At 49.6% G+C, this 24,113-nt stretch overlaps 1 protein-coding gene across 1 annotated transcript in view; it reads left to right on the forward strand.

The window, feature by feature from the left end:
- LOC104141654 (aryl hydrocarbon receptor-like) overlaps window positions 1-21,125 on the forward strand; it is a 36,346-nt gene extending 15,221 nt beyond the window's left edge. Inside the window, 9 exon segments of the mRNA XM_068947766.1 lie at window positions 495-613; window positions 5,127-5,216; window positions 9,995-10,118; window positions 11,518-11,660; window positions 12,382-12,584; window positions 12,957-13,066; window positions 13,499-13,640; window positions 14,128-15,210; window positions 15,212-21,125. Coding sequence (XP_068803867.1) covers window positions 495-613; window positions 5,127-5,216; window positions 9,995-10,118; window positions 11,518-11,660; window positions 12,382-12,584; window positions 12,957-13,066; window positions 13,499-13,640; window positions 14,128-15,210; window positions 15,212-15,377 — 2,180 coding nt within the window. The 3' untranslated portion in view covers window positions 15,378-21,125.
- The last annotated feature ends 2,988 nt before the right edge of the window (window positions 21,126-24,113 follow it).

The following is a 24,113-nucleotide window of genomic DNA, read 5'->3' on the forward strand; positions in this document are numbered from 1 at the left end:
TTGTTAGCCCAAAAGGACAGGAAGGCTTTTCCTGACTGCAAACCTTGCAGTACTGTGGCAGTTTGAAGCCAGCCATGGAGCAGCACTTGGCCTGTGGCAGTGAATGCCAACTCTCAGCAAGCCTCAGCCTGAAGGTCTCTTGCTGTGTTGGATGATGTTTCCTAGTCTGGAAGACCCAGAAATACTAGCCTCCCCCCCGACCCCTGTATGTTTCTGCCTTGGATGCTGACAGAGGAGAGGCTTCTCAGAAATGAGACCAAGTGGGAGAGATTATATCTTAGAGGCAGTGTTGATCAAGTGGGGATGGCTTTATAAAGGGGTTATGTGCTGCGGGTCTGTGTTCCAGCTCCCCCAGGTTTCATCTTCTTTCTGAGCCAGAAGCATAAGCACTGAGTAGCATGGTGCAGCCGTCCAAGAGCAACGCTGAGAAGAGGAGGAGAGAGAGCCTCCCAGTTTGCCCCTTCCACACTGATTTCTTGCCCTCTTGCTCACAGCCACTGGGACGGACATTGGCAGCCACATGCTGGATCAGCCCAAGGCACTAGAAGGGAATGGATGGACATATCTGCAAGCCAACAGGGCATCGTTTCCAGAAGGGGACCTTCTGCTCCAGGTATTGTGCCATAGCTCAATTGTCTGGTGCCTTTCCTGAGTTCCTGCCATCTGCTGGGCACAACTCCAGGTCCCCCGGTGTTGCTGCTGGACCAGCACCAGGTGCTATGGAACGTGTGGTCCCATTTGCAGAATGAGAGAAGACTGCCTCACTGGGAACTGCTGCCCTTTTCTGCACCCCCTGACCAGGTGCTGAGCACCTCAGGACAGGGACCAGTGACAGTGCTTGGTTGGGGCAGGTCCCTGTCTGGAAGGGCTCCTTCTCACCCTGCACCACAGTTGGCTACTACTTTGATTATGTTGTGGCTATGGGTTATACGGGCCATGCCATAAACTGCATCCATGAACAGAATTGTGAGAGGGGGTTGTTTTAACACAGCTCATTTCAGTGAGTCTGTTCACCTCATGACCCACAGGAGGCTGCACCCCAAGTTCCCCGTCCTGGAGGCAGCTACATGCTCAGCAGTACCAGCTTCAGGGTGAGGAAAGCACATAAAGCAAGTTAAATGCAAGCTTAGGTGCCATCTCTGAGGCCTATAGCAATGGATTCACCCTAAAGGTGTTTAGGGATCTCTTGCTCCCAATCCTAGGACGTGGGGCGATGGATTATGGCCTTTTTGCGAAGGCCAGGTGCTATCTGTGCCTGCAGTTTGCAAGTGTTGGCTGTTGCTGTGCCCAGACCAGACATATTTCCTTGGGACTCATTGACCCAACGTACACAAACTCATGTATCCCAACTGGGGGGGGGCGGGGCATGCAGGAGTATCTTACAGCAAGTCTGGTGTGTCCTGGGTTCCTGCTGCAACAGTCAGTCTGGGGTGAGAGCAGGCTTGGAGGTTTGCAGGGAGCCAGCTGGTTATAGCAAAGGACCAAAGAGAGCTAGTGATTGCCTCAGTCTAATTGCAGAGCTAAGCCCAAGCTCTCTCTGGGGCTTTGAACCAGGCTATATGATGTCAATTTGTAGAGCCACCAGAGCATCAGCAGTCTTAGGTGATTGAAGGCATCTGGAAACATGCGGAGTGCTAATGTGACAGAAATCCTGAAGCTGAGCTGCCTGTTCTGCCCCAAAGAGCATTTTAATTAGGCACTGTAATTTGCAGAAAACTAATGCAGTACCCCTTGAGGGGCTGCAGAGCACAACGGGAAGGGACTGGTTCTGCTGTGAGCTGGTTCTGTACAGAATTAATCCATATGTTCAAATCAGAAACCTTTCAAATAATCTAAATTACTTTAAAAAAACCCACCCCCCCAAAAAAAAACCCCAAAGTGTACCTGTTAATAGGCAAATATAAGGGGTATTTCAGCCAGTTGCTTTTGCCTCCTGTTTGTGCAGGGGAAGAGGGTGAACAAAGATGAAGGCTTTCTGCCAGCCCGCATCATGAGTAGCGTGTGCAGCTGGGTAGCTGAACCTATTGCAGACCCTTCTCCCCTACCTTGTCTCAAGCAAACAGCAAGTCCCCATGATCCCTCTTCAGCAGCAGGAGAAGCTAAGCATGGCCAAGGCAGCCAATGAGGGCAGAGTCCAGCTGCAGCACAATGCAGATGCACAGGCTCTCATGGGCATCCCATATGAGTGATGTATGAGCCACTACTCTTCTGAATGGCCCCTGTAATGCAGTCTATTTTCCCATTTATTACACTGAAGTTGACAGTTTACTACTGCTGGATTGCTTTCATACTCTAGCCTCTTCCGCTCTTTTTAAAAATTTCCTTTTGATTTTCTGCTTTTATTTCAGTGACCCATTGGTTCTCTTGCTCTTGGGCACCGCATGCATCTCAGCATGCCTAGAAAAGTGTGTCTGCAGGATGGAGGAAGGATCAGGAGTCACCCTTCCATGCTAGCTTCTGGTTTGCCAACCTTTGGCCAGCTCTGCTACTGCTATGGCAGTAGTTTAAAGTTGCTCTGAATGCACTGCAGTTTGAATTTGCCATCCTGCTTATTGCTGGTGATTGATTTGTACAGTTTAAATACATTTCAGGTCTCTCAGACCAAAGGCTTTCCATCTTCCCTGTACAAACCTGTGACCTGCAGCAAGGAGAGCCGTTATGGTTTGACTAAGGAATTGGATCACAGGATAAAATAACACTTCTTGGAAGAAGTGCTTGGAAGAAAGAAATTAAGATATTTGTTCTGTTGCTACAAGAAAACGGACCCGTTGAAAATTATCCACAGGGGATGGCACCTGAGATGGCCTGTTGCAAAACAGGACAAGACCTGACAGCACCAGCATTTGCTAGAGTGGCTCAGAAGGACACAAAGTGGCTTGTGGCCTGGATGAAAAAGTTTAAAATAAAAACTTAGTCCCCTAAAATGTTTCCACAAGCCCCTGAAATGTTTGTTCATGGCTACAGGAGTATTGCTGCACTGAGAACGACTCATAGGACAAGTGAAGGCAGTTTCTGAGCACCCAGTAATATGAGCTGCAAAATTGGAAGCCAACACGGAATCAGTTTGACTCAAGAGGGTTGATTTGTCTTGGCACCCTTGCAAAGTGTGAAGGTTTATGTACTGAACTAGAGGAGCTAAAAACACATTGTTTATAGGGAAGACTATACTATATTTTATATTACTTTATTTTTTGACCAGATTGTACCTTCCTTTTGCAAAAATGGGACCAGAGAGGGTTGCCCAGAGACACAAGGAGCCTGCTAACTTCTCAAGGATTGCATGCACATTAGGACTGCAGGGTTCGGAAAAAATGCCTGTGAGACTTGGCATTTTCCATAGCTATTTAGCAAATGTAAGTGGTTTTACAATTCATTCTGCCAGTGGCCAGGAACACAATATGAATAGTCACAAAAGTGCATTTATCACTTTCTAATAACTCAGTGTGTTAGTGGAGAGACTTTTTTTCCAGCAAGAAGCCACCAGTTGGGTATATATTTAACTGCAGGCTGTGTATATTGATTGGAAAGTGCACTATGAGAAGTGAAGTTGGCAGATAGCGTGACCACTAGGATGATTTTTTGTAGAGGTAATGTTTTTGTGTTTAAAGCTTTATTCTCTATCATCCATGACATGGAGTAGTTTTCCCAGCTTGGTGTCTGATAGCAGCAACTACAAAAAAATGTTTGAGGGCCTTTACAAACATGGAGCCACTTGGACATCTGCGAGGAGCAAGAATAAAATCAGATGGGAAACGACTATGGTCCCATGTAATCGGAGACGGATGAGATCTGGATGCTCTTACCTCCTTGAAGATGTATCAAACAGTCTGTGCGTTTATGAGGAGAGAAAGGAAGCCACTTCAGGTGTCACAGATGAGTTCAGGGCCTCACAAATTCCACATCTGAGTTTCCAGATTTTTCCAACTCTTTACTTCCAAAATGGGCGTTGTTCTTAGCTACATTCCCATCTTTCAAAGGTAGCAGTGGCTGAATGCGGTCTTACTTTGCATCCTGGCAAGCCAATTGCAGTTGACAAGTTCGTCCAGTTCTGGGACAAAAAGAAGAGGACAGCCAGGCAAGTGGAGGTGGAAGTCATGGGAAGGGGCTCTTATGCATGCAATGTATCCCCTTGGAGCTGTGTCTACAATGAGTTATAATCCCACTACTTGCAAAATGCAGGGACCTATACAAAGAGGAAGCGTGTTTTCACATGGTTTTGACACATGCAAGCGCACAGATGCACACTCAACCACTTCTGTTCTGGCTGCTCCCCAGCCTGCATGAGCTGTGCGGGTGTTCATGCACCTTTGGAGCTGAGAGCAGGAGTCCATGGGGTAGTGATGTGCTTATAGTCCTGAGGTGCTAAGAATTAAAAGGCAGGTTTTCAGGGGTGCTCAGAGAAATTGTGGGGAGAAGACCTACATAAGCAATGCAGAAGTAAGGTTGTATAACTCTCTGTTTTGGAAAATTGAGGTGAAGAGCAGGCCCCAGGGTGCCTTTGGAGGTCATCCTTAAAATGAAAAGTGGGTAAATATGTCAAAGCAGTGGTTGACTGCAGTTTAGTTACCATCTCTAAAAGCTTCACTATGCCTGAACCAGTGCTAGACTCCTGGAGCCACTGGGCTCTTGCATGGCTCAGGGCTCTTTCCTTGCAGTCCTTTCTCCCTCCAGTCTGCGTTTGTCAAGTCTTCCTGTGCTTCTCTGGAAGGTTTCATTGCTGGTTCCTTAAAGAAAATCAGATCTACCAGCAGAACAGATCTGGGTTTTGCTAGTATAGATACAGAGAAGGTAACTTATTCCAGGCACTCCAGAAACCTGTCCTTAGCTGATCCCTTCTGATGCTGGAGCTGCCCTCTGGTGAGAAGGCTTGGACGATGGCTCTAGAAAAATTGATTGTGATCACTACTTGTGTTAACAGTGAGAAATCCATCCCCCCTCACTCTCCAGCTATCTGGGGTTCAAAGCCTGATGTAGTCTCAAGCTGCTTTCCTTTGTTGTGGGTTTCCTACTGATGAAGAAGATCCCTTCCTGTCCCATGGACACCTGAGAAACTCCTAGAAAAGGTCTTCTTGTGCAGCTGGATTAAAGCTAGCAAGAGTAACTCTGGGCTGAATTTTCCTTTTCAGGCATTTAATGGCTTTGTCATCACTGTGACTGGAGATGGCTACATCTTCTATGTCTCCCCTACAGTGCAGGACTTCCTGGGGTTTCATCAGGTGGGTACCATTTTTTTTCTGGGTGTAAATAAATGGGGGCAATCCAAGCCTGGGCAGGAGGTGCTAATAGTCAGCATCAGGGCTCTTCACTTCCCTTCCAACTCCCTTTGGTCATTCTTGATGTACATTTTCAAATGATTCTTGTTCTTTGGGGGTAATTAAAGTCAAGAAACACACTCATGATTTTATTAGTAACAGATGCACACTAAGCAATGGCAGGCTCTGTATCCTCTTGTCTTTGTGTGTAAGAGGGGTGTGAGCTTTTTCGTGATATAGTTTAAACTGTGCTGCTAGGCGCATATACTTTCACTTACAGCGGGGCGGGGCGGGGCGAGGGAGGAAGAGCACACACTAGTGAATCATGTCGGTGCCCTGAAGTACTGCAGATTACATGGGATGCCGAGGAGAAGTGGGGCTCTCCCCACTGTCTTGCCAGTGACTCCATCTGTCCCATTACCTCATTTTCCTCCAGAGTTCAGCCCATGGGGTCAAAGGACCAAGTCAACAGGAGTGCCATGAAACTGCCAAATTAATTTTGTTGTGGCCAAAGCCATGGAGAGAGCAGCATTGGTTCTGATGCAGCTTGCAGACACCACCGTGTTTTCCTATCTCTTTGCCTTCTCTTTGCCTGCTTTCTCACCTTACCGTAGGCGAATCCTCACAGGCACCAGATGCCCTGAGATGAAACAGCTGTTAGAAGCAGGGAATGGTTTTCTCAAAGTAGTTGTATGTGTAATAAAGCAGGTTGCTTTGCTATGGCCCTTCTCCCAGTGCACGGACATGGTAGTTTATGACTCAAGCAGATCATGGGTTCAGCAGTGCCACACTTACCATGACAGAATCGCAGAATCACAGAGTCACAGAATGGCCAAGGTTGGAAGGGACCTCTGGAGATCCTCTAGTCCAGCCACCTGCTCAAGCAGCGTCATCCAGAGCGCATTGCACAGGATCGCGTCCGGGTGGGTTTTGAATATCTCCAGCGAAGGAGACTCGGTGGCACAGCATAGAGTGTGTGGGACCAGGGTGGCAAAGGTTGGTCCAAGGCACCATCCCAAGAAGAAGGGGTCTGCTTTGGGAGACAGGAGGTGTGAAGTTTTTTCTGGTGTTTCTGCAGTGTGGCCGACCTTACAGACCAGCATCAGCATGTCTGGCTGTACTGGTAGCACGCAGAAGGAAGACATTTTGCACTGGGATGCCATTTCCCACAGGCGTTGAGTCTAATAGCAATCCCCATTCAAGGCAGGGGGTGGAGGTTTGTGCACCTTGTTATGCTCCGTGGGGCCAGGACTGCGTGGTACAGTATTTGAGAGAGATGTCGCGAGTATGGGAAGGGAAGGCACTTCCAGGACACACCCCAGCCTGGCCTTGGCTCAGACTCATTGATCTGTTGAGATTTAACATGCAGTCATCTGAAGGTGCCTGACCTCTAGACAACATCCTACAGGAGACAGATTATCATGAGCTGCAACTGGCTGTTTTACCAGCCCTAGGTAATAGGTTATTGTAAATTTTGGTTAACAAGTCAACCCACAATTGTAACATGATATGGAAAAGAGAAGCAGCAAAACCCAACAGCCTCCATGTTGCAACTGAGGTGCATGTGAGACTGGTAGATACCGTCTAGGGGGATTTTTCTTGGTTTTCTTGGTGTTTTAGGATATCTCTTTTACAGTGACTTGCATCCTACCTCCTACATGGCCTGATCAGGAACAATTCCAGCAGCAGCTCCTAAACCCATTACATCACAGTGTGCTCTGGTTCGTCAGTCTTATTAAATCCCTTTGTGAAATCTGTGTTCATAGAGAGTGCTATAAAGCATCACAGAAATTTCCATGCTGTTCTCATGGTGACACTTTCTCTTGTGGTTAGGGCTGCAGCTGGTAGTACATTCTCACTTTTCAAACTTTCTCCCAACAAACTTCCATCAAATATCCATTAGTTGTACTAGCACCTAGGACATCAAATCACACAGCCATGTGCGCTGACTTAAGTTTTTCTGTGACACCATCTGTGCCTGTGGCACGTTCTGACATGAGTATCACCTCAGGCAGTTTTTCAGGCCTGCTGGGTCGTGATTACTGCAGAGCAATAAGGGGAGTTGTCAACAACGTGAGGTTACAGTTTGTGCAAGGCAATGTAGCCTCTCAGTGCTTCTTTACATAACGTTTTAGTGCTCCTGTAACGTCTCAAGGATGTTTTTTGGTGGGATCACTCCATATTTTATCTGCATGGATGCTTCTAGATGTGTTTTTCTTCTTGCAGCGCTCTATTTATGAAAGTATCTTCCAGACATAACCTTTTTTCTGTTGTTCCCTAAACTAAACCTCCTTCTGGTGCCATATCCAGTGGAAAACCACAGCATCATTACAAGATTTTCTTTTGCATACAGAGTAGGATGAAAAGTACATGGGTTTTTTCCCCATCCCAAGGCAAGGCCCACTTGATCCCTGTCATTCCTAATGGAGGTTCATCTGTGGATTTTTTCTAGGAATGGAGAGTCTGCTCATAACTGAAGGATCTCTTCTCTTTGCCACCCTTATTGCCAGAGAGCTTTTCCTGCTGCCCAGTCCAAATTTTCCTTTCTGCGTTTTAAGCTTATGTCTAGTGTGTCTTTGCTACAGCCAACCTGGAGGTTGTATATGGCCTTGCTCTTTCTGACAGGACTTTACTCATGCAAAGACAGTTCATGTGCCACCTGCTATCAGCCCTCTCTTGCCCTGGAGACCCAGACTGTCTCCCTGCGTGCTGTGGCTTCTAGAACTTCGGTCATCCTGTGCTGGACTCTCTCCACTGGGCCTGCATCTTTTTTGAAGCCCAAATCCAGGCCTTGAGATGGGGAAGGATAGGTAACAACCTCCTACATGAAGGAGTTAGTTAGACTTCTATTCGTCCAGACTTGCCTCCTGCTGGTTTTATTTGCTGCCAATACACGTGAAGACATGGTGAACTGGCTAACGTATGTCCATCCTCTCCATTTCTCCGTCTCTTCTCTCACCATCTCCTGACTGGTTATTTCTTCTCCAGGCTGATGAGTCCCAGCATACTCTGTCTGTCCTCGCACAGACCTGTTCCAGTCCATTGGTCAGCCTTCCTGCCTTTTGGTGAACCTTTCCTGTTCCCATCATTCCTTCATAAGAAGGGTTACAACTGCACAAAGCGTTCAAGGGCCAGGTGCAGCACGATCTAAAGGGTGACATAAAGGGAACTGTTGCTTTTTATTCCTTTTCTAATAGTTCTCAATATTTTTTTTTCTTTAACCTCTCTTGGCACTCTGCTGGCATTTTCATGGAGCTTCCTCTGATCTCACTTCCTCTAATGGAAAACATCAGGTCCGATTCTACCAGTTTACATGTTGCTAGGGCTGTTTGTGTGCTTCACTTTACCCAGAATTTCCTCTGCTACCTCTTCTTCTAGGCACCTGATGTCTTGTAAAGTCCTTCTGCAGTTCTCAGCCTTGAATAACTCAGCATGGCCCACAGTCGGCCTCACCGAGTGATTCACACTCTTTTCCACATCTTTCTTTAATTACTGTGTTGAAAAGCACAGAAGACAGAAGTCTTGTTGCCTTAGAAGACCAGCGTGAAAAAAACTATTAAAGCCTTTTTCCAAACAACAGAAAAAAGCACTTGAGTCTGAAATAAAAAAAAAAAATTGATTTGGTTTGGCCAAAATATTTTGATAAATCTGAAATGATTTTTAACATTGATCTGTAGAAGGAACAAAATAAACCCTTAGTTGCAGATGAGTAGGAATAATAGTTCAAGAGAGAGCTGGTATGCCATTGCCATTGCACACTGCCAGAAATTCTTACCGCACAAACTTACTTCCCTCTGGCATAATCCATAGCCTTTTTGACACTTTGTCCAAATTTGGTCCTGAGAAGATATGACAGTGTCTAGACCTCAAGATATCCAAGTGAATGGTCCAGCTACGGTATTCCGCCCTCAGAGTGAAAGGAGATCTTCCTGAAGAACAAGGGCTCCAATGGCAGGAAAAGGAACTGAAGTTTCAGCATTTCTGATGGACTGATTAATAATCACAAGTCAGATCCACTATGAAACATCCTTGGAAGAAGGGCTTGGTGACATTAGGAGAATTTTATCCTCACTTCTTTGAGAAATCAGCTACCCTAGAAGTGCTCCTTGACAGTGGCTGGAGGGCATCAGGGGACTGGGCAGTATGATAGTTCAGAGCAGCAATTTGCTAAGGTTTGGGGGCCAGGGTTACGCAGACATGGCTGTTTCTACTGCTTCTAGAAACTTCCTCTGAAGATGTTTCCATGGTGTCCCAGACAGTTCCATTCTATGTTCCCTTTTCCTCACCTCTGAGCCACCCTCCCCAAAAGCAGCCAATTCCCAGTACCTGCCCTTGCTCTCCACACTGCATACAAAGTCGAATTTTTTGTTTCTTTACTCTTAATCACTGCACTTTTAGTATAAATGAAGGAAAGACTCTTACCACTTCCTCCTCCATCATGTCTTTGCTATACTGCATGGATATTTAAGTGCTACCTGGAAGGGGTCTTTGGAGAGCTCCGTCCAACCTGCACCTCAAAGCACGACTGTCTCCAACAGCTAATCAGCTTATCTCTGGCTTTGCCTAACCATGACTTGCAAACCCCCAGAGACAGAGATCCTCCCTCTGGGCTCAGTTCCTTCAGTTGTTTCTCCAAAGCCTGCATTTTCTAAACTTCTTCTGACTTTCTTGTGGCCTCTGCCATTTTCCAGCCGGGCACTACCTGCTGTCCCAAGCTCTGCTCTCCCATTTTTTCATTCCAGTCAGACCTCATCTACCAGAGTGTGTATGACCTGATCCACACAGACGACAGAGCCACCTTCTGCCACCAGCTCCACTGGGTCTTGAACCCTCCTGCAACCAGCTGGGCCAAGTACACTGCCGATGGTGAGTACTGGGGACAGGAACATCCAGGCCTGTCTTGGCCTTGCCTGTGCCCCAGAATGAGTCCACAAAGGTGCTTGCCAGAGACCAGCCACCTGTCAGCTCAGTGTAGGTGTCCCATCCTGGAAAACCCTCCTAGCAGCATTTGTAACAGCCAAGCATACCCCTGTGCTTGTGTGAGATGCCAGACCACAAAGTCTGTGTGTAGCTGCTTTCAGTGCAGTATTGCAAAAAGCAGACATTATTCATGGGTGGACATACATATCCTGCTCCTTTTGCTTTGCAGATTGCAGTAGAAGCAGCAAAGAGCTTTCACAGGAATGCTGTGCATCACTGGGGCCTGTGTGTGTGTGTGTGCGCTCATGGCCTTCAAAGCCATTTCGTGCAGCTAAGCCCCACTTTGTGGACAGGCCCTCAGGCAGAAGTCTGAAAGCCACATTAGTGCCTGCAATCTGTGGGAGTCCCCAGCTTGGGAATGTTTGTGGGCTGATGTCTAAAAGCTTGGTGGTTTCCCACTGCCCTGCAGCATCACATGGCTTCCCCTTGGTACTTTCATTCCCCGTGGCAGCCAAGCACTGGGGCATCAGTCCTGAGTGTTGGCATAGCCATCCCCTCCCTCCCATCGCCAAAAGGAGCAAACAATAGCAATGATATGTTTTCTTTCATTGTGCTGGATGAATGGGGACAGTTCTCACAAGCCTTTCTGCATTTCAGCATTTGAAATACTATTTATTTCAGTGCAGGCAGTTTATTGCCTTGCTTCTGCCTGGGATGCAAGCTGAGCTTTCTTCATAACTCTTCTGTATTCACTCTAGGACTAACTTTTATCCTGTATGTTTATTAATAATGAAGGAAAGAAAAGTGATCAGAAACCATTATGAGCTGCTGATTTCCCATGGCAACATTATATTCATTTTTTGAAGATCATGCGTTCACTTGAGCAGCAAACTCTTAATCAGGAGCAAATCTGCAAGGCCAAGTGAGAGCCATGAGAAGGAGGCCATACTTTTTCCTCTTCTCCTGTTTCTCATGATTATAGTCCCCATCTGGTATGAAGTAACAGCACTGGAGAGTTTGGCAGTGTAGGATGGTCTCAGCGGATGGGGGTCTTCAAGGGGAAGTTTCCATGCAAATATACACTCATGAGTTACAGGTGTGCAGCTTGGAAAGGGCACAGCTTTATTTTGAGTGGCTACTTTAAGGGAAACCCCATCAAACTCTGTCCTGGGCTGAAACGCTGACAAGCTCTGTGGCAGACCCCAAGCATCCTCCACCCTACTTAATCTCAACTCTTGCTCTGAGAGCCTAGCCTGCCTTAGGCTACGTGGAGAGCAGTGTCTGTGATCTATGTGAACGTACTCTCTCTCGATCTGGACTCTTTCACTTCCCTTTGGTTTCACAGCCATGCCTATGGGCCAGACTCGGCCAGACGGATACAGTGCCATGTATAGCCCCCAGCACCTCCCCCCTGAGAACACCTCCTTCTTGGAGAGGAGTTTCATCTGTTGTTTCCGCTGCTTGCTGGATAAGTCCTCGGGATTTCTGGTAACCCGGTCCTTTGCCAGCATACCCCTCTTCCCTCAGCATCACCACCAGATGGCTTTCCAGGGAGGGATGGGTTCTTGCTTGACGATGGAGCAAACCTGGCACATCTCAGCCGAAAGCCATATTCCTCTGCTCACACTTCTGTGGCAGGACCCAGCAAGGTTCCAGGGCACTGAGCATCCCTCTCAGGCCTGGCTTTTTCAAAGCCCGGAGTGTCACTTTCCAGAGGTTTCAGAGCCAGTACCCACAGGCTATGTGCACACATCTGTGTGCATAAGGGGTGATCAGATCACGAAGAAAGGTCCCTGCAGGATTTAGGCACATCCAGACTGAGGGGCCACTGAATTGGGAAGCACCCCGGGGATGAAAAATTGCAGTGGAGACTAGCATCTCCAAAGGGCTGATGATGCCATTATAGATTCAGATTGCCAACCCTGACACAGCCAGCTGTGTTTCTGAGCTGTACAGCCCAGTCCAGTGCAAACCCTTTGGATCAGGCCCCTCTGAATGCATTCTAGAGACATCTCCCACTTGTAACAGGGTTGATAGCACCCCTGCACACAGCACTGTCAGGACAGACCCCTTCACATACACTGTGCATGTACGTTCACTACAGGCCACTCATGTCTCATGCTGATGTGAGTTAGGGCAGTCTGGCATGGCTAATTCCCATTTCCTCACCCTCTTTGCCTCATATCCTCATTTTCTAACCCCTTCTAAGGCCTTGAATTTCTGCGGACACTTGAAATTGCTTCATGGGCAGCAGAACAGGACATCCAGTAGGTCCCTGGTGCTTCCCCACCTGACTCTCTTTGCCATTGCAACTTCCCTCCAGCCACTTTCGATCCTGGAGCTTCAGACCAAGACCTTCATCTTCCAGACAAAGCACAAGCTAGACTTCACTCTGACTGCCTGTGATTCCAGGTATGGTGTCTCCTTCTGCTGTAGCAAAATCCACAGATGCTGGAAAACCTTTAGGAGCAGGGCACTTCTGACCAAGCTCCCATGGAAAACCCAGGAGGTGTTTGATCCCTTTGGAAATCTGCCTGGTCCACTGCCAGGCATTTCTACAGCCCAGATTTCTTGGCCCTCCTCAGTACCAAAAAAAGCAGATTAACTGGGTCCCAGGACTTCTTCACTCCCATGTTTTAGCCCAGCAAACCCAGCCTGGGTTTCCTGTAAAATGGGATACAGTTTACCCTGGCTAGAGCAGCCGTGCCACCCAAAATTAGAATCTCTGACAGCTGCTAACTGTCAGATATTGGGAAGAGGATGTACTTTGTACTCTGTTTTCAGGGCAAAGGTTGTGCTGGGATAGACAGAAACAGAGCTGTGTATGAAGGGATCTGGATACCAGCTCGTGCATGCAGCTGACGTGATGTACTGTGCAGAGAACCACGTGAGACGTGAGTGTGGAGGGGAGCAGTGGGCCCCTGACCCAGCGTAGGGGCATCATAGCTGCAGTGTGCACATTCATGGGGGCATAAGTCATGGGGGACTTGGCGCCATCATGGCACCACAGTACCAGTGAAGCTCTCACTATGCTGTTACTGTTGCTTCTTGGATGGGCAATCTTGTCTAGGATCGGAAGTGACCATGATAAAGGATTTCCTGTTCTGGGTGGTGCCTGCACATGAAGTTATTACTGCAGAGTGCCTTTCTGTGCAGAAAGACACAGCATGGCCATGAAATACAGCATCACATGTTTTGTCCTGCCTCCATAGCATGGGTGTGAGGTGATCCTCCAGATCATGACCTCTTGCACATGCAATTTGTCTACACCCATGGAGTTACAGACTAATCGTGTCTGTGCCAACTGTGTTTTCTCTCTGCCCCAGTGATGAAGACAGGGGAGAGCAGCGTGATAGTTTTCAGGCTACTGACCAAGAAGGCTGGCTGGGTCTGGATCCAGGCCAAGGCCAGGCTGGTGTACAAAGGAGGCCATCCTGACTGCATCATAGCCAGACAGCGAGCCCTCTCGTGAGTATCGCTGGATTTGGGACTGTTTTCACCTCCTCCTTGCACCTTGGATGCCAGAGGTATGGATGATGATAGAATTGTTCATGGCACAAGGAGGCATTGCAGTTGGAGGAAAGTGAGGCTGGGCTGCGTGGCTAGCATCTTCCTGTGCACACCCTCCTGTAGGAGGAGGAACATGGGTCTGCTGGAGCCCAGGATTAAAAATTCTGTCAGTAAAACAGCTATAGGAAGGTTATTACAGACATACTTGTTTCTTCCTAGGGTAAGCTTTGTGCATGCAGCCCCTCCCCAAACAATACAAAGACCTCCCTGTGTGCTCTCCACAGCCCCGATCCTCCACCAGTAGTAACATAAGCGGCCCGATCCAGCACCATCTTTTTAGAAAAGCCACATCTGTGAGCTCCCATGTTGCTGTTTGGAGACTGGTTTTGCCTTGCCCAGAGAAAATAATCAGGCTGTTTCTCTCTCTTTTTCCTCTGCCTTGAAGAAATGAAGAAGGGGAGGAACATCTGCAGAAGCGGAACCTGCAGCTGCCTTTTAGTTTTGCTACAGGGGAAGCAGTTTTATATGGGAATGACCTTCCTGATTTACTGGATTCCTTCCAGACTAAGGAGTTGCAGACAAATAAAGACTCCCACATGCAGGAGTGTTCAGTAGACCCCAGCTCTCTTCTTGAGGCCATGAAGAAGCAGGATGCATCTATGTACGTCTCTCAAGCTGATAACGTGCCGTAGTTCCCCTTGGCAGGTCTCATCAATGAACTTGATGGGCCAGGCCAGGACGAGAAAGCCAGTGATGCCAAGGATGGCAGCGACTCCCTCCTGGTCATCATTGAAACCCTCTTTGAGAAAAGTGAGGTGGATGGGAACATCTGCCAGACCCTCCAGAACCTCGATGTGGACAACATGGAGCTGCAGCAGTGGGAGGAGACTCTGTTTGGCTTGGGTGCAGAGGAGCCGACATCTCAGAACATTAGTGAGAGGCTGGACAGTGGGGTGAACTCCTGCATGGAACAGATGCTGTTCAGGAAGGACACTGGGAAGAGCACGGACTTCCTGCACTGCAGTGAGGAAAGCAGTCCTGCAGCTCTCTGGGCAATTAATTCAGCAGCTCCTGCACCCCTGGGGTTTCAAACACCACTGCAGCGTCAGGCACCTGATGCACAAGACCAAGATACTGTGGTCTCTCTTGTCTCCATTATGTCCGAGGGCAGCTCTGCTCAACCCAAACAGCAGGTCCCGTTTAACCCAGCTGGGCTCAGGGGAGGAACCACCCCAGATACCTCAGGCTCCTGCAGCAAGCCCTCTTTAACAGGTCAGCTGGCAAACTCAGGACAGTTGTTTCAGCGAGAAGGTACCAGCTCCCTTCCTGCAAACAGCATTGTTCCTAAAAATCAAAGCCAGACAGGGTACGAGCTGATGGGCTCAGGCTGTCCACTTCCATTGGATTCAAATGCACTAGTGACTCAATGGCACAATACTCCAGTCCTGGCAAACCCAGCCAATGCTTTGAGGCAGAGCATTGCTCCAGGAGATTGCCCATCAGAAGCTTGGGTGACTGCGGCTCCAAAAGCTGGGAGCATCAGAAATGCAGATGGAGTCACAGCAAACTGCTCAGGCCAGTAGCCAACAGAGCATGCTTGGCTCACAGAATCACAGAATCACAGAATCGTTTAGGTTGGAAGGGACCTCTGGAGATCATCTAGTCCAACCTCCCTGTTCAAGCAGGGTCACCTAGAGCATATTGCCCAGGATCACATCCAGACGGGTTTTGAATATCTCCAGCCAAGGAGACTCCACCACCTCTCTGGGCAACCTGTTCCAATGCTCTGTCAGGTTTAGGTGAAACTTCCTGTGGTTCAGTTTCTGCCCATTGCCTCTTGTCCTGTTGCTGGGCACCACGGAGAAGAGGCTGGCCCCATCCTCTTGACACTCCCCCTTCAGATACTTGTACACATTGATGAGATCCCCTCTCAATCTTCTCTTCTCCAGGCTGAACAGGCCCAGCTCTTGCAGTCTTTCTTCATAGGAGAGGTTGCTCCAGCCCTCTAATCATCTTGGTAGCCCTCCGCTGGACTCTCCCCAGGAGTGCCATGTCTCTCTTGGACTGGGGAGCCCAGAAGTGGACACAGTACTCGAGGTGAGGCCTCCCCAGGGCTGAGGAGAGGGGCAGGATCACCTCCCTCGACCTGCTGGCAACACTCTGCCTAATGCACCCCAGGCTCCCATGGGCCACCTTGGCCACAAGGGCACACTGCTGGCTCATGTTTAACTTGTTGTCTACCAGCACTCCTAGGTCCTTCTCTGCAGAGCTGCTTTCCAGCAGGTCAACCCCCAGCCTGTGCTGGTGCATGGGATTATTCCTGCCTAGGTGCAGGAGCCTGCACTTGCCTTTGTTGAACTTCAGGAGGTTCCTCTCCGCCCATTTCTCCAGCCTGTCCAGGTCCCTCGGAATGGCAGCACAGCCTTCTGGGGTGTTAGCCTCTCCCCCCAGTTTAGTATCATCCCCAGTTTAGAGGGTGCACTCTGTCCCTTCCTCCAGGTCCTTGATGAATATATTGAACAAGACTGGACCCAGGACTGACCCTTGGGGGACACCACTAGCCACAGGCCTCCAACTAGACCCTGCGCCACTGACCACAACCCTCGGAGCTCGGCCATCCAGCCAGTTCTCAATCCACCTCACTGTCCACTCATCTAGCCCAGGCTCCCTGGGGACTGGGATGTGGTTGTTGCCCTTGCAGCCCGCGCCTTGTGCTGAACAGGGCTTGTGCAACTCTTGCACAGTCCGGTTCTCTGCACTTGGGGACCTCCGTAATGCAGCAGCAGCTCTCCCTGTATGAGAATTGAAACCATTAAAAGCTGGCCAGCAGCCAGAAAATGGGAACTTCCCCAAACAGCCTCATGCTCCCTCCACAGTGTCCAGCTTTTCCTGGGAAGGGGAGTGGGTGAGGCTCCAAGAAGGCAAGAGGTTAATGCAGCACCAGCCACAGCTCCTGCAGGCTGGAACACATCCACAGGGATGCAGTGAGCTAACTCCGTTGCAACACAACAGACTCCTGCAGACAGACCACATTGTGTTGCCTCAGTGGGAGTATAGCAATAGCATTTTTAAACCTCAAAACACCTTTCTTAAGGATGTCCCTAAAATATGCCTTCCCCAGCACCCAAGCACTTTGTCTTGCCCCAGTGAGAGCCATCCTGGAGCATCACATTACTCATCAGGACCCATGTTGGGTTGCTCAACAACTCTCTATGTGGAGGTAGGTGCAAAAGCAGCCTCCTCTGAGCTAGGCCCTTGCTTCCCTTCGGTGTCCTTCACCGACAGACAGACAGGTGGGCAGCCACTCTGTGCTTGCAGTGTTCAGTTAAAGGTAAGGTGTGAAGGCTGTGGGATCTGAGGTGCCTATTTGCACACATGGAGCGAGAGGTGGTGAGCAGGGGTACATGGTGACAGATGGGGTGTTGTTTGCTGGCAGTTGTAGCTGTCTGTGCACCCTTTGTGTGATGGACTCATGTGGCTTACAGGCTCCTGGGCAAGAAAAATGCACAGAAATGCTTCAGATCACAAGGATGGCTCTAAGCAACAAGCCCATTTCTTTGATGTAATAATTTTAGAGTATTTTCCTGACCCTTCTCCCAGCCAGCTCTTTAAAACTTGATAGGAAAAGTCTATTTTCAAGCCTCACTATGAACTAGTGTCTGCGGTTTGGGAGTCATATTTTGAAAACTATCTAGCAATAATGGGCTTTTCTGTCCTTGGCCAGGCACCCCCTTAGGTGATGTCCCACACTTCCTGATCAGTCAGGATTTTCTCTTCCAGTGCCTGAAACAAGGTTCCACAGCAGAGCTTTTAGATGGCATAGTATGAAGTGTTTTGCAGCTTTTCCATGAGAAGTTATTCAGGGAAGGGCTGCCATCTAGGAAGGGAAGCTTGTCTCTCTCTTGGGGTCCAAGGAAGGAGGAATCAAGGGTACATCTCTCACATGCGGTGATGGACGTGAGCCACCAGCAGGCAAAAGAATCTGAAAGAGGGGCTCTGGGAGAGCCTGTCCTCCCAGCCCAGGGGCAATATTTATGTATTGGCATGAGTATCAAATGCAGAGATCCAGCTGGAGTTTGCGGTGAAATCTTCCTTCCCTTTTCATCATGGTATAAGACCTCCTTCCCTACTTGCTGGCCAATGTGCTCCTAGGAGGCTCTTGCAGACTGGCCAGCCAGCCTGGCTTTGCAGGTACACACCATTAAACTGCTCTTTCTAAAAGCAGCACAGTCTCACCATCATCCATGTGTGTGGATCCCCTTGCTGTTGGCTTGTTAGGTTGCCGTCCAGTCCCTCACGTCATCCCAGACTGACTGAACACCTCCTCTCTGCTCCTTGCTCCCTGTCTCCATCCCTTCTTCTCCTTCCCTTGTGATCAGGACATAGCCCAACCCCAAGGTGACCCTACTTCCTTAAAAAAGGGGATATTATAAAGCATTTTGAGAAGCTCAGCAGCCTCTGAAGGGTCTCACTGGGAGGTGGAGTTGGCTAGAGCAGAGGCATATTATGGTTTTGATCTCCTCAGCTGCCTTTTCTGGGGAATCTTGGAGGAGGACCAACCAGTCCATGACCTTCTCCTTTCAGCCGAGTGGAGAATGTCCAGCTGATCTCCATTCTGCTCACCCTGGATTTGCAGGGTGAAGACTGACTTGTCTTTGCCTTGCCTTCCTTTCCTGTGCTCAGCAGTGCAACCAGATGGAGGAACCCCCTGCGATGGAGTGTACCCCTGTAGTTGCTAAGGATGGCATGCTCTTCCCAAAGTCCTGATAAAGAAAGGAAGTAAGGGAGCCAGTGACTATCATCTTCTGCATTTTCACTTTGGACTGACTTTGTGGCCTTAAAACTGTTGTCCTGGGAGACCACAACCACTTCTTTAAATTTCCTTGTATTGTATTTCTACCAAAGGAGTAATTCCCCCACCGCCACCACCATGGGCCAAATTCTCCCAGCTCTGGCAGGGAAAGTCCACAGAAAAAAAGAATGATGAGGAATTTGGTTTGAGGCCAGATGTAGCAAGCCAGGTCAGTCAGAGATGTCAGAGTGGCTGGGGACCTCCAGGTCTCCCAGCTTATGGCCATTATGCTGAGCTTCACTCCCCAGGCCTGTCCCCTGTGCTTCTTGCACCAGTATCAAGTGGGTACAGCTTTTTCTTATTGTGTGACATAGTTACCAATGGAGCAACGTGCCATAGCCTGACAATAGTCCTTTCGTGTACCAGTGTGCTTCTTTGGTATTTTCCCCATACGCTTCTAAGCGGTTAGCTTTGTGGCTTTAGCTTGGACCCAGACACTCAGAGGAAAAGCTACATCAGATGCTGTACTCAAACGGTAGTTTGACCCTCTGGGCTTCCATTTGCACTTAACCAGCAGACTCCGGGGCTCAGCCATGAATTCCGGGATTCAGATTTGGTCTTTGAGCTCTCGGCTGTTCCAGATGTGCTCCTTCCCCTTGCCAGCATTTTCACCAATGTTCCAAGGTAACATTGCACTTCCTTGTGTACTCTTTTAGCCATGAAGTCAGGGACTGTAGTGCAAGGATATCACACAGAATAGAGATAAGTCAGCCTCTTCTCTTGTGGTGGTTCTCATCCCTCTGTCTGATTTCCGGTGGTACTCCAGAAAACAAAGTATTAGGTGTGGATAGTTCTCTAGCGTGCTTCTCGGGGGGCTAGAGGGAACTTTTGCAGGTGCTCAGAAAGTCACAGCGTGCTGTGGACATACCACAGAAGCTGGCCTCATGCAGACACTGACCTCCATCCTGGTTTAGCAGAACATACCAGAGCTTTTCTCTGTCAGACCCATTGCAATCTGCAACAGTTCCACTTCCCATTACTCTAATGGGAATGCAGGAAAAGCTGCTAAATATTCTGTACATCCAGGCATGTTATAAATGTTTCAGTAAAAGGTGGTCTTCAGTGGAAAAATGTGTTTTGGCAAAACACAGTTTTTCAGCACTAAATGTCTGTTTGCCGTGGAACTTGGTGGAAAAATATACTGAAACAATCCTCAAGCAAGCAAAATCAGGTGGTGATCCCAGCACTATCCCAACAACAAACCTGCATGTGTCCTGGTTCTGTCTGAATTGGTGCTCTCCTTATCTAGAGATGCTGCAGTGGACATAAAAGGAAAACTGCAGTGGAATAGCCTTGTCTCCCTGGTTCTTTTCCTTCATTCCCAGCTTTCACCTTGCATACCTTGCCATCCTGGGGTTCCCAGAGCCACTGGCTCATGGCATTGCCCAGAGAGCAAATGCTAGGGAAAAGATGAGCTGCTTAGTACAAGCACCAGATAAACTGGCCAGGAGGAGAGCGATGCTAGAAAAGTGCCTGACCTGTCTGAAGAGGAGGTCTGGAGGACTATCTAGGACAGGACAAGGACTTGATCAGCTGTGAGACAGAGCCTTGCACTTCATGGAGTCAAACGCTACGAATTTTAAGAGAAAAGCCACTTGGATTAAAAAAAAAAAAAAAGTAGTAGGGTGGACACCTCTCGCCAGCCTTTATTGTTCTGACACATGTAACGTGGTATGAAAGGGTGTGCAACCCAAGCCTGGGAGGACCTGGGGGCTCCATGTCCTGTGGGAATTATTAATGCAGGTGTTTTTACTGCAGGATCTGTTCTTCCTCCCATGGCACCCTGAGAAGGCAGCTCCCTATCTGGCTTCCTTGACCAGGGCCAAGACAGATCCTCTGTGTCTCCAATGTATTCTTTGTTACTCATATCTTAACTCCCTAAATGTTATGTATGTGCATATAAGGTATATTTTTATGACCAGTGCTTACTTTTACATTTCATGGTTTCTTTACGTGCTGTTTGCAGACAAATGATGTTGAGGAAGAAAAAAGATGCACTGAAACTCACCTGCTTTGTATGTATTAAAAGGCAAGTTGCTTTATATCAAAGTAGTGTTTTGTTAGACCTCAGACAGTGTCTTTTCCGTTTCTTTCTTGACTGAACAAGTATTTTTAAAAGCCTCCTTTCAGCTTCACCTCAAATTTCTCTGGGCTTCGTAGGAAAAGCACAATTCTGGCTCAGACGCTTCCTCCTATAGCCACTTTCTGGAGTCTATCTGGTGATCACAATACACGGGGCTGGGAGTGCACAAGGAGAAGCTCTGTGCTGTGGGAAAAGGCTACATTTTGCATCATCTAAGGTGATTTTTTGAGGAGGAATGCAGCCTCAGAGGTTACAGAGAGTGGGAAATACAGGTGCCTGCTCTTCTCTGTAGATCTATGCTTTTACCTTGCTCAGTGTCTGGTGGTGTTGCTGCACTTTTGTGGAGCATCTCGTAAAGATCAACCTCTCTTGCCATGCAGAGATCTAGGCGGAGCATGGCTGGGGCAGGGAGCCACCTGCAGGGACCTTCCCCAGTGACATTAGGGGACCCTCGTGCAGGATCCTTCCAAGGGCACTTTCTGTCAGGAGGGGAACCACTACCATTCCCTTGGTGCTGATGGTGTGCACAGATGAGCATTTCCTCCTCCAGTTTCCCAGGCTGGGCGAAGCTCCTGGAAATCTTGAACGGCTTAAATCTGCAAGGTGAAAAACAAATCTGAGTCACTTCTGCAGCCCTGCTGATTTCTGTTTAGGGCGTTCAGCTGAGCTCCTCTTGCCATGCAGCTGGGTTAGGGATGGTGGGAGGATGCCCATTATGCATGGGTATGTGAGTCTCCCCAAGGTGTGTGTGTCTGCAGAAGTGAGGGTGCATGTCTGACACTCACAGCTAACCCTGTCATGGCCTGTGCACAAGTGCAGATACACAAGGTGACTGATGTGATTGCCCACACCCCATCATATGTGCAGCAATATGCATGTCTGACACACTCTTGCACACTCGGCAAGCTATCACATGTGCAGCAGTGTGCATGACACACTGGTCCCACCTGCCACTGTGTGAGTGTGCATCAGTGTGTACATGTGTAAGTGCATGTGTGCTGACATAGCTACCCCATTCCGTTCACCACCTTATGCACAGGCGGGAGTGTGTGTAACGCACTGTCCCCACCTGCCTCCATGTGAGTGTGCAGTAGTGTGTTCATAGCGCACTGTGGGTGTGTGACACACTCATTCTCCCCTCGGACACCATGTGTGTGCACAGCCACAGAATCACAGAATTGCTAAGGTTGGAAGGGCCCTTCAGAGATCATCTAGTCCAACTCTCCTGCCTGGTCACCTAGAGTAGACTGCCCAGGACCATGTCCAGATGGCTTCTGAATCTCTCCAAGGAGGGGGACTCCACAACTTCTCTGGGTAACCTGTTCCAGTGCTCAGTCACCCTCACAGTAAAAGAGCCTTTCCACAGAGTGGGACGGAATGTCCTGTGTTTCAGCTTGTGCCCAGTGCCTCTTGCCCTGTCTGTAGGTAGCGCTGAAAAGAGTCTGGCTCCATCTTCTTGACCATCTCCTGTTAGATATTTTGAGGCATGGATAAGATTCCCCCTCAGCCTTCTCTTCTTCAGGCTAAATAAGCCCAGCTTGCTCTGCCTCTCCTCCTCTGAGAGATGCTCTTGTCCCTTAGCCCTCATAGGAGCCCTTCGCTGGACTTGCTCCAGCACCTCCATGTCTCTCATGTTGTAGGCTCCTGCAGAGCCTACAACTGGACACAGTACTCCAGGTGTGGCCTCATCAGTGCTGAGAAGAGGGGAAGCGTGGCTTCCTTGAGCTGCTGGCAGCACTCTTCCTAAAGCAGCCCACAATACTATTGCCACCAGGGCACATTGCTGGCTCCTAGTTAATTTGCTGTCCACTAGGACCCCCCACCCCCACCCCAAGTCCTTCTCTGTAGAGCTGATTTGCAGCACGTCACCCCCCAGCATGTAGTCATGCATGGAGGCATTGCTCCCGAGGGGCAGGACCCCACCCTTGCCTTTCTGGAACTTCATGAGGTTCCTCTCTGCCCATTTCTCCAGCCTGTCAAGGTGCCTCTGAACAGCAGCACAGCCACCTGCTGTATCAGCCACTCTGCCCAGTTTGTGTTAGCCCAAACTTGCTCAGGGTATACTCTGTCCCATCATCCAGGTCACTGATGGAGCCGTTGAACAGGCTTGGACCGCGTAGTGACCCCTGGAGCACACTGCTACTTCCTGGCCTCCAATTAGGCTTTGCACCACTCATTGCAACCTTCTGAGCTCTGCCGTTCAGCCAGTTTTCAATGCACCTCCCTGCCTGCTCACCTGGCCCCGTCTTCATCAGCTTTTGCCTGTGAGGATGTTGTAGTATCAAAAGCCTTGCTAACAACAACATGGTAGACAACATCCACGGCCCTCCCCTCATCTCCCCAGCCGATCATTCCATGCGTGAAGGCTTGCAGGTTGGCCAAGCATGATTTCCCCTTTGTGAATCCATGCTGACTACTCCTGAGCACCTTCTTGTCCTTCCTGGGCCTGGAAATGTTATGCAGGATTAGCTGCTCCATCACCTTCCCAGGGACCGAGGTGAGGCTGACCAGCCTGGAGTTCCCAGGATCCTCCTTCCTGCCATCTTTGAAGAGCAGCGCACACACACACACACACACACACACACACACACACACACACACACACACACACACACACACACACACCACCCTCACCCTTCTCACACAACCTCCTCACACCCCACATACACGGCCCCCCGCACTGCCTCACTCCCCCTCTCTCCCCTTCCTTGCGCCCTCTCCACACCTGTCATATACAGCCCTCATTCCCCACCATCTCCCTCACCCCTCAAACATCCCCTAGCCAATTCCATCCTCACACTCCTCCCACGCCCCTCCCACGCCCTCACCCCCCTACATATGCCCCTTCCCCCAAATGCACCCATCACCTCTCCCACCCCCTCCCCATCACGCCCACCTCCGGGGCAGTGGGCAGGGCCCGGCCTCCTTGGCCGCTCCCATTGGCCAGCCGCAGGTCGCTTCAGGTTGTGCTGCAGCTAAGGCAGCCCCAGTCGGCAGCGCCTTTTTCTGCTCCGCTCCGCTCTTGGCGGCCATGGCCGAGCAGGATGCGGCCCTGCGGGGCCCTGTGCTGACCGACCTGGCCCCAGTCCCAGCCTGCCATGTATGCAGGGCACAAGCGGAGGAAGCCGGTGCCCCGAGCGTGAGTGTGTGGGGGTTCGCAGGCTCATGGCGCAGGCAGCTCCCCAGCAGGGGCTGGCTCGGGCTGTGTGGGGGGGGCGGTGCTGGGTGCTGGCCCTTCGCGAGGTGCCGGGCCCCTGTACCCCTGGGAGGCAAATGTTATATGCCCAGTTGGGCTAGCCTGGTGGTGGTGCCGATGGGTGATGTGGGCATGTGTTGGCTCTCCCCCGGCAGGGCTAAACCTGGGCCGGCCGAAGGCGTGAAGTCCAACCCCTCCAAGCAGCACCGGGAGCGGCTGAACTCGGAGCTGGCACGGCTGGCCAGCTTGCTGCCCTTCCCTCGAGGAGGTCCTCACCAGCCTGGATAAGCTGTCCATACT

Source organism: Struthio camelus, chromosome 6 (genome assembly GCF_040807025.1).
Source record: "Struthio camelus isolate bStrCam1 chromosome 6, bStrCam1.hap1, whole genome shotgun sequence".
NCBI lineage: Eukaryota > Metazoa > Chordata > Aves > Struthioniformes > Struthionidae > Struthio > Struthio camelus.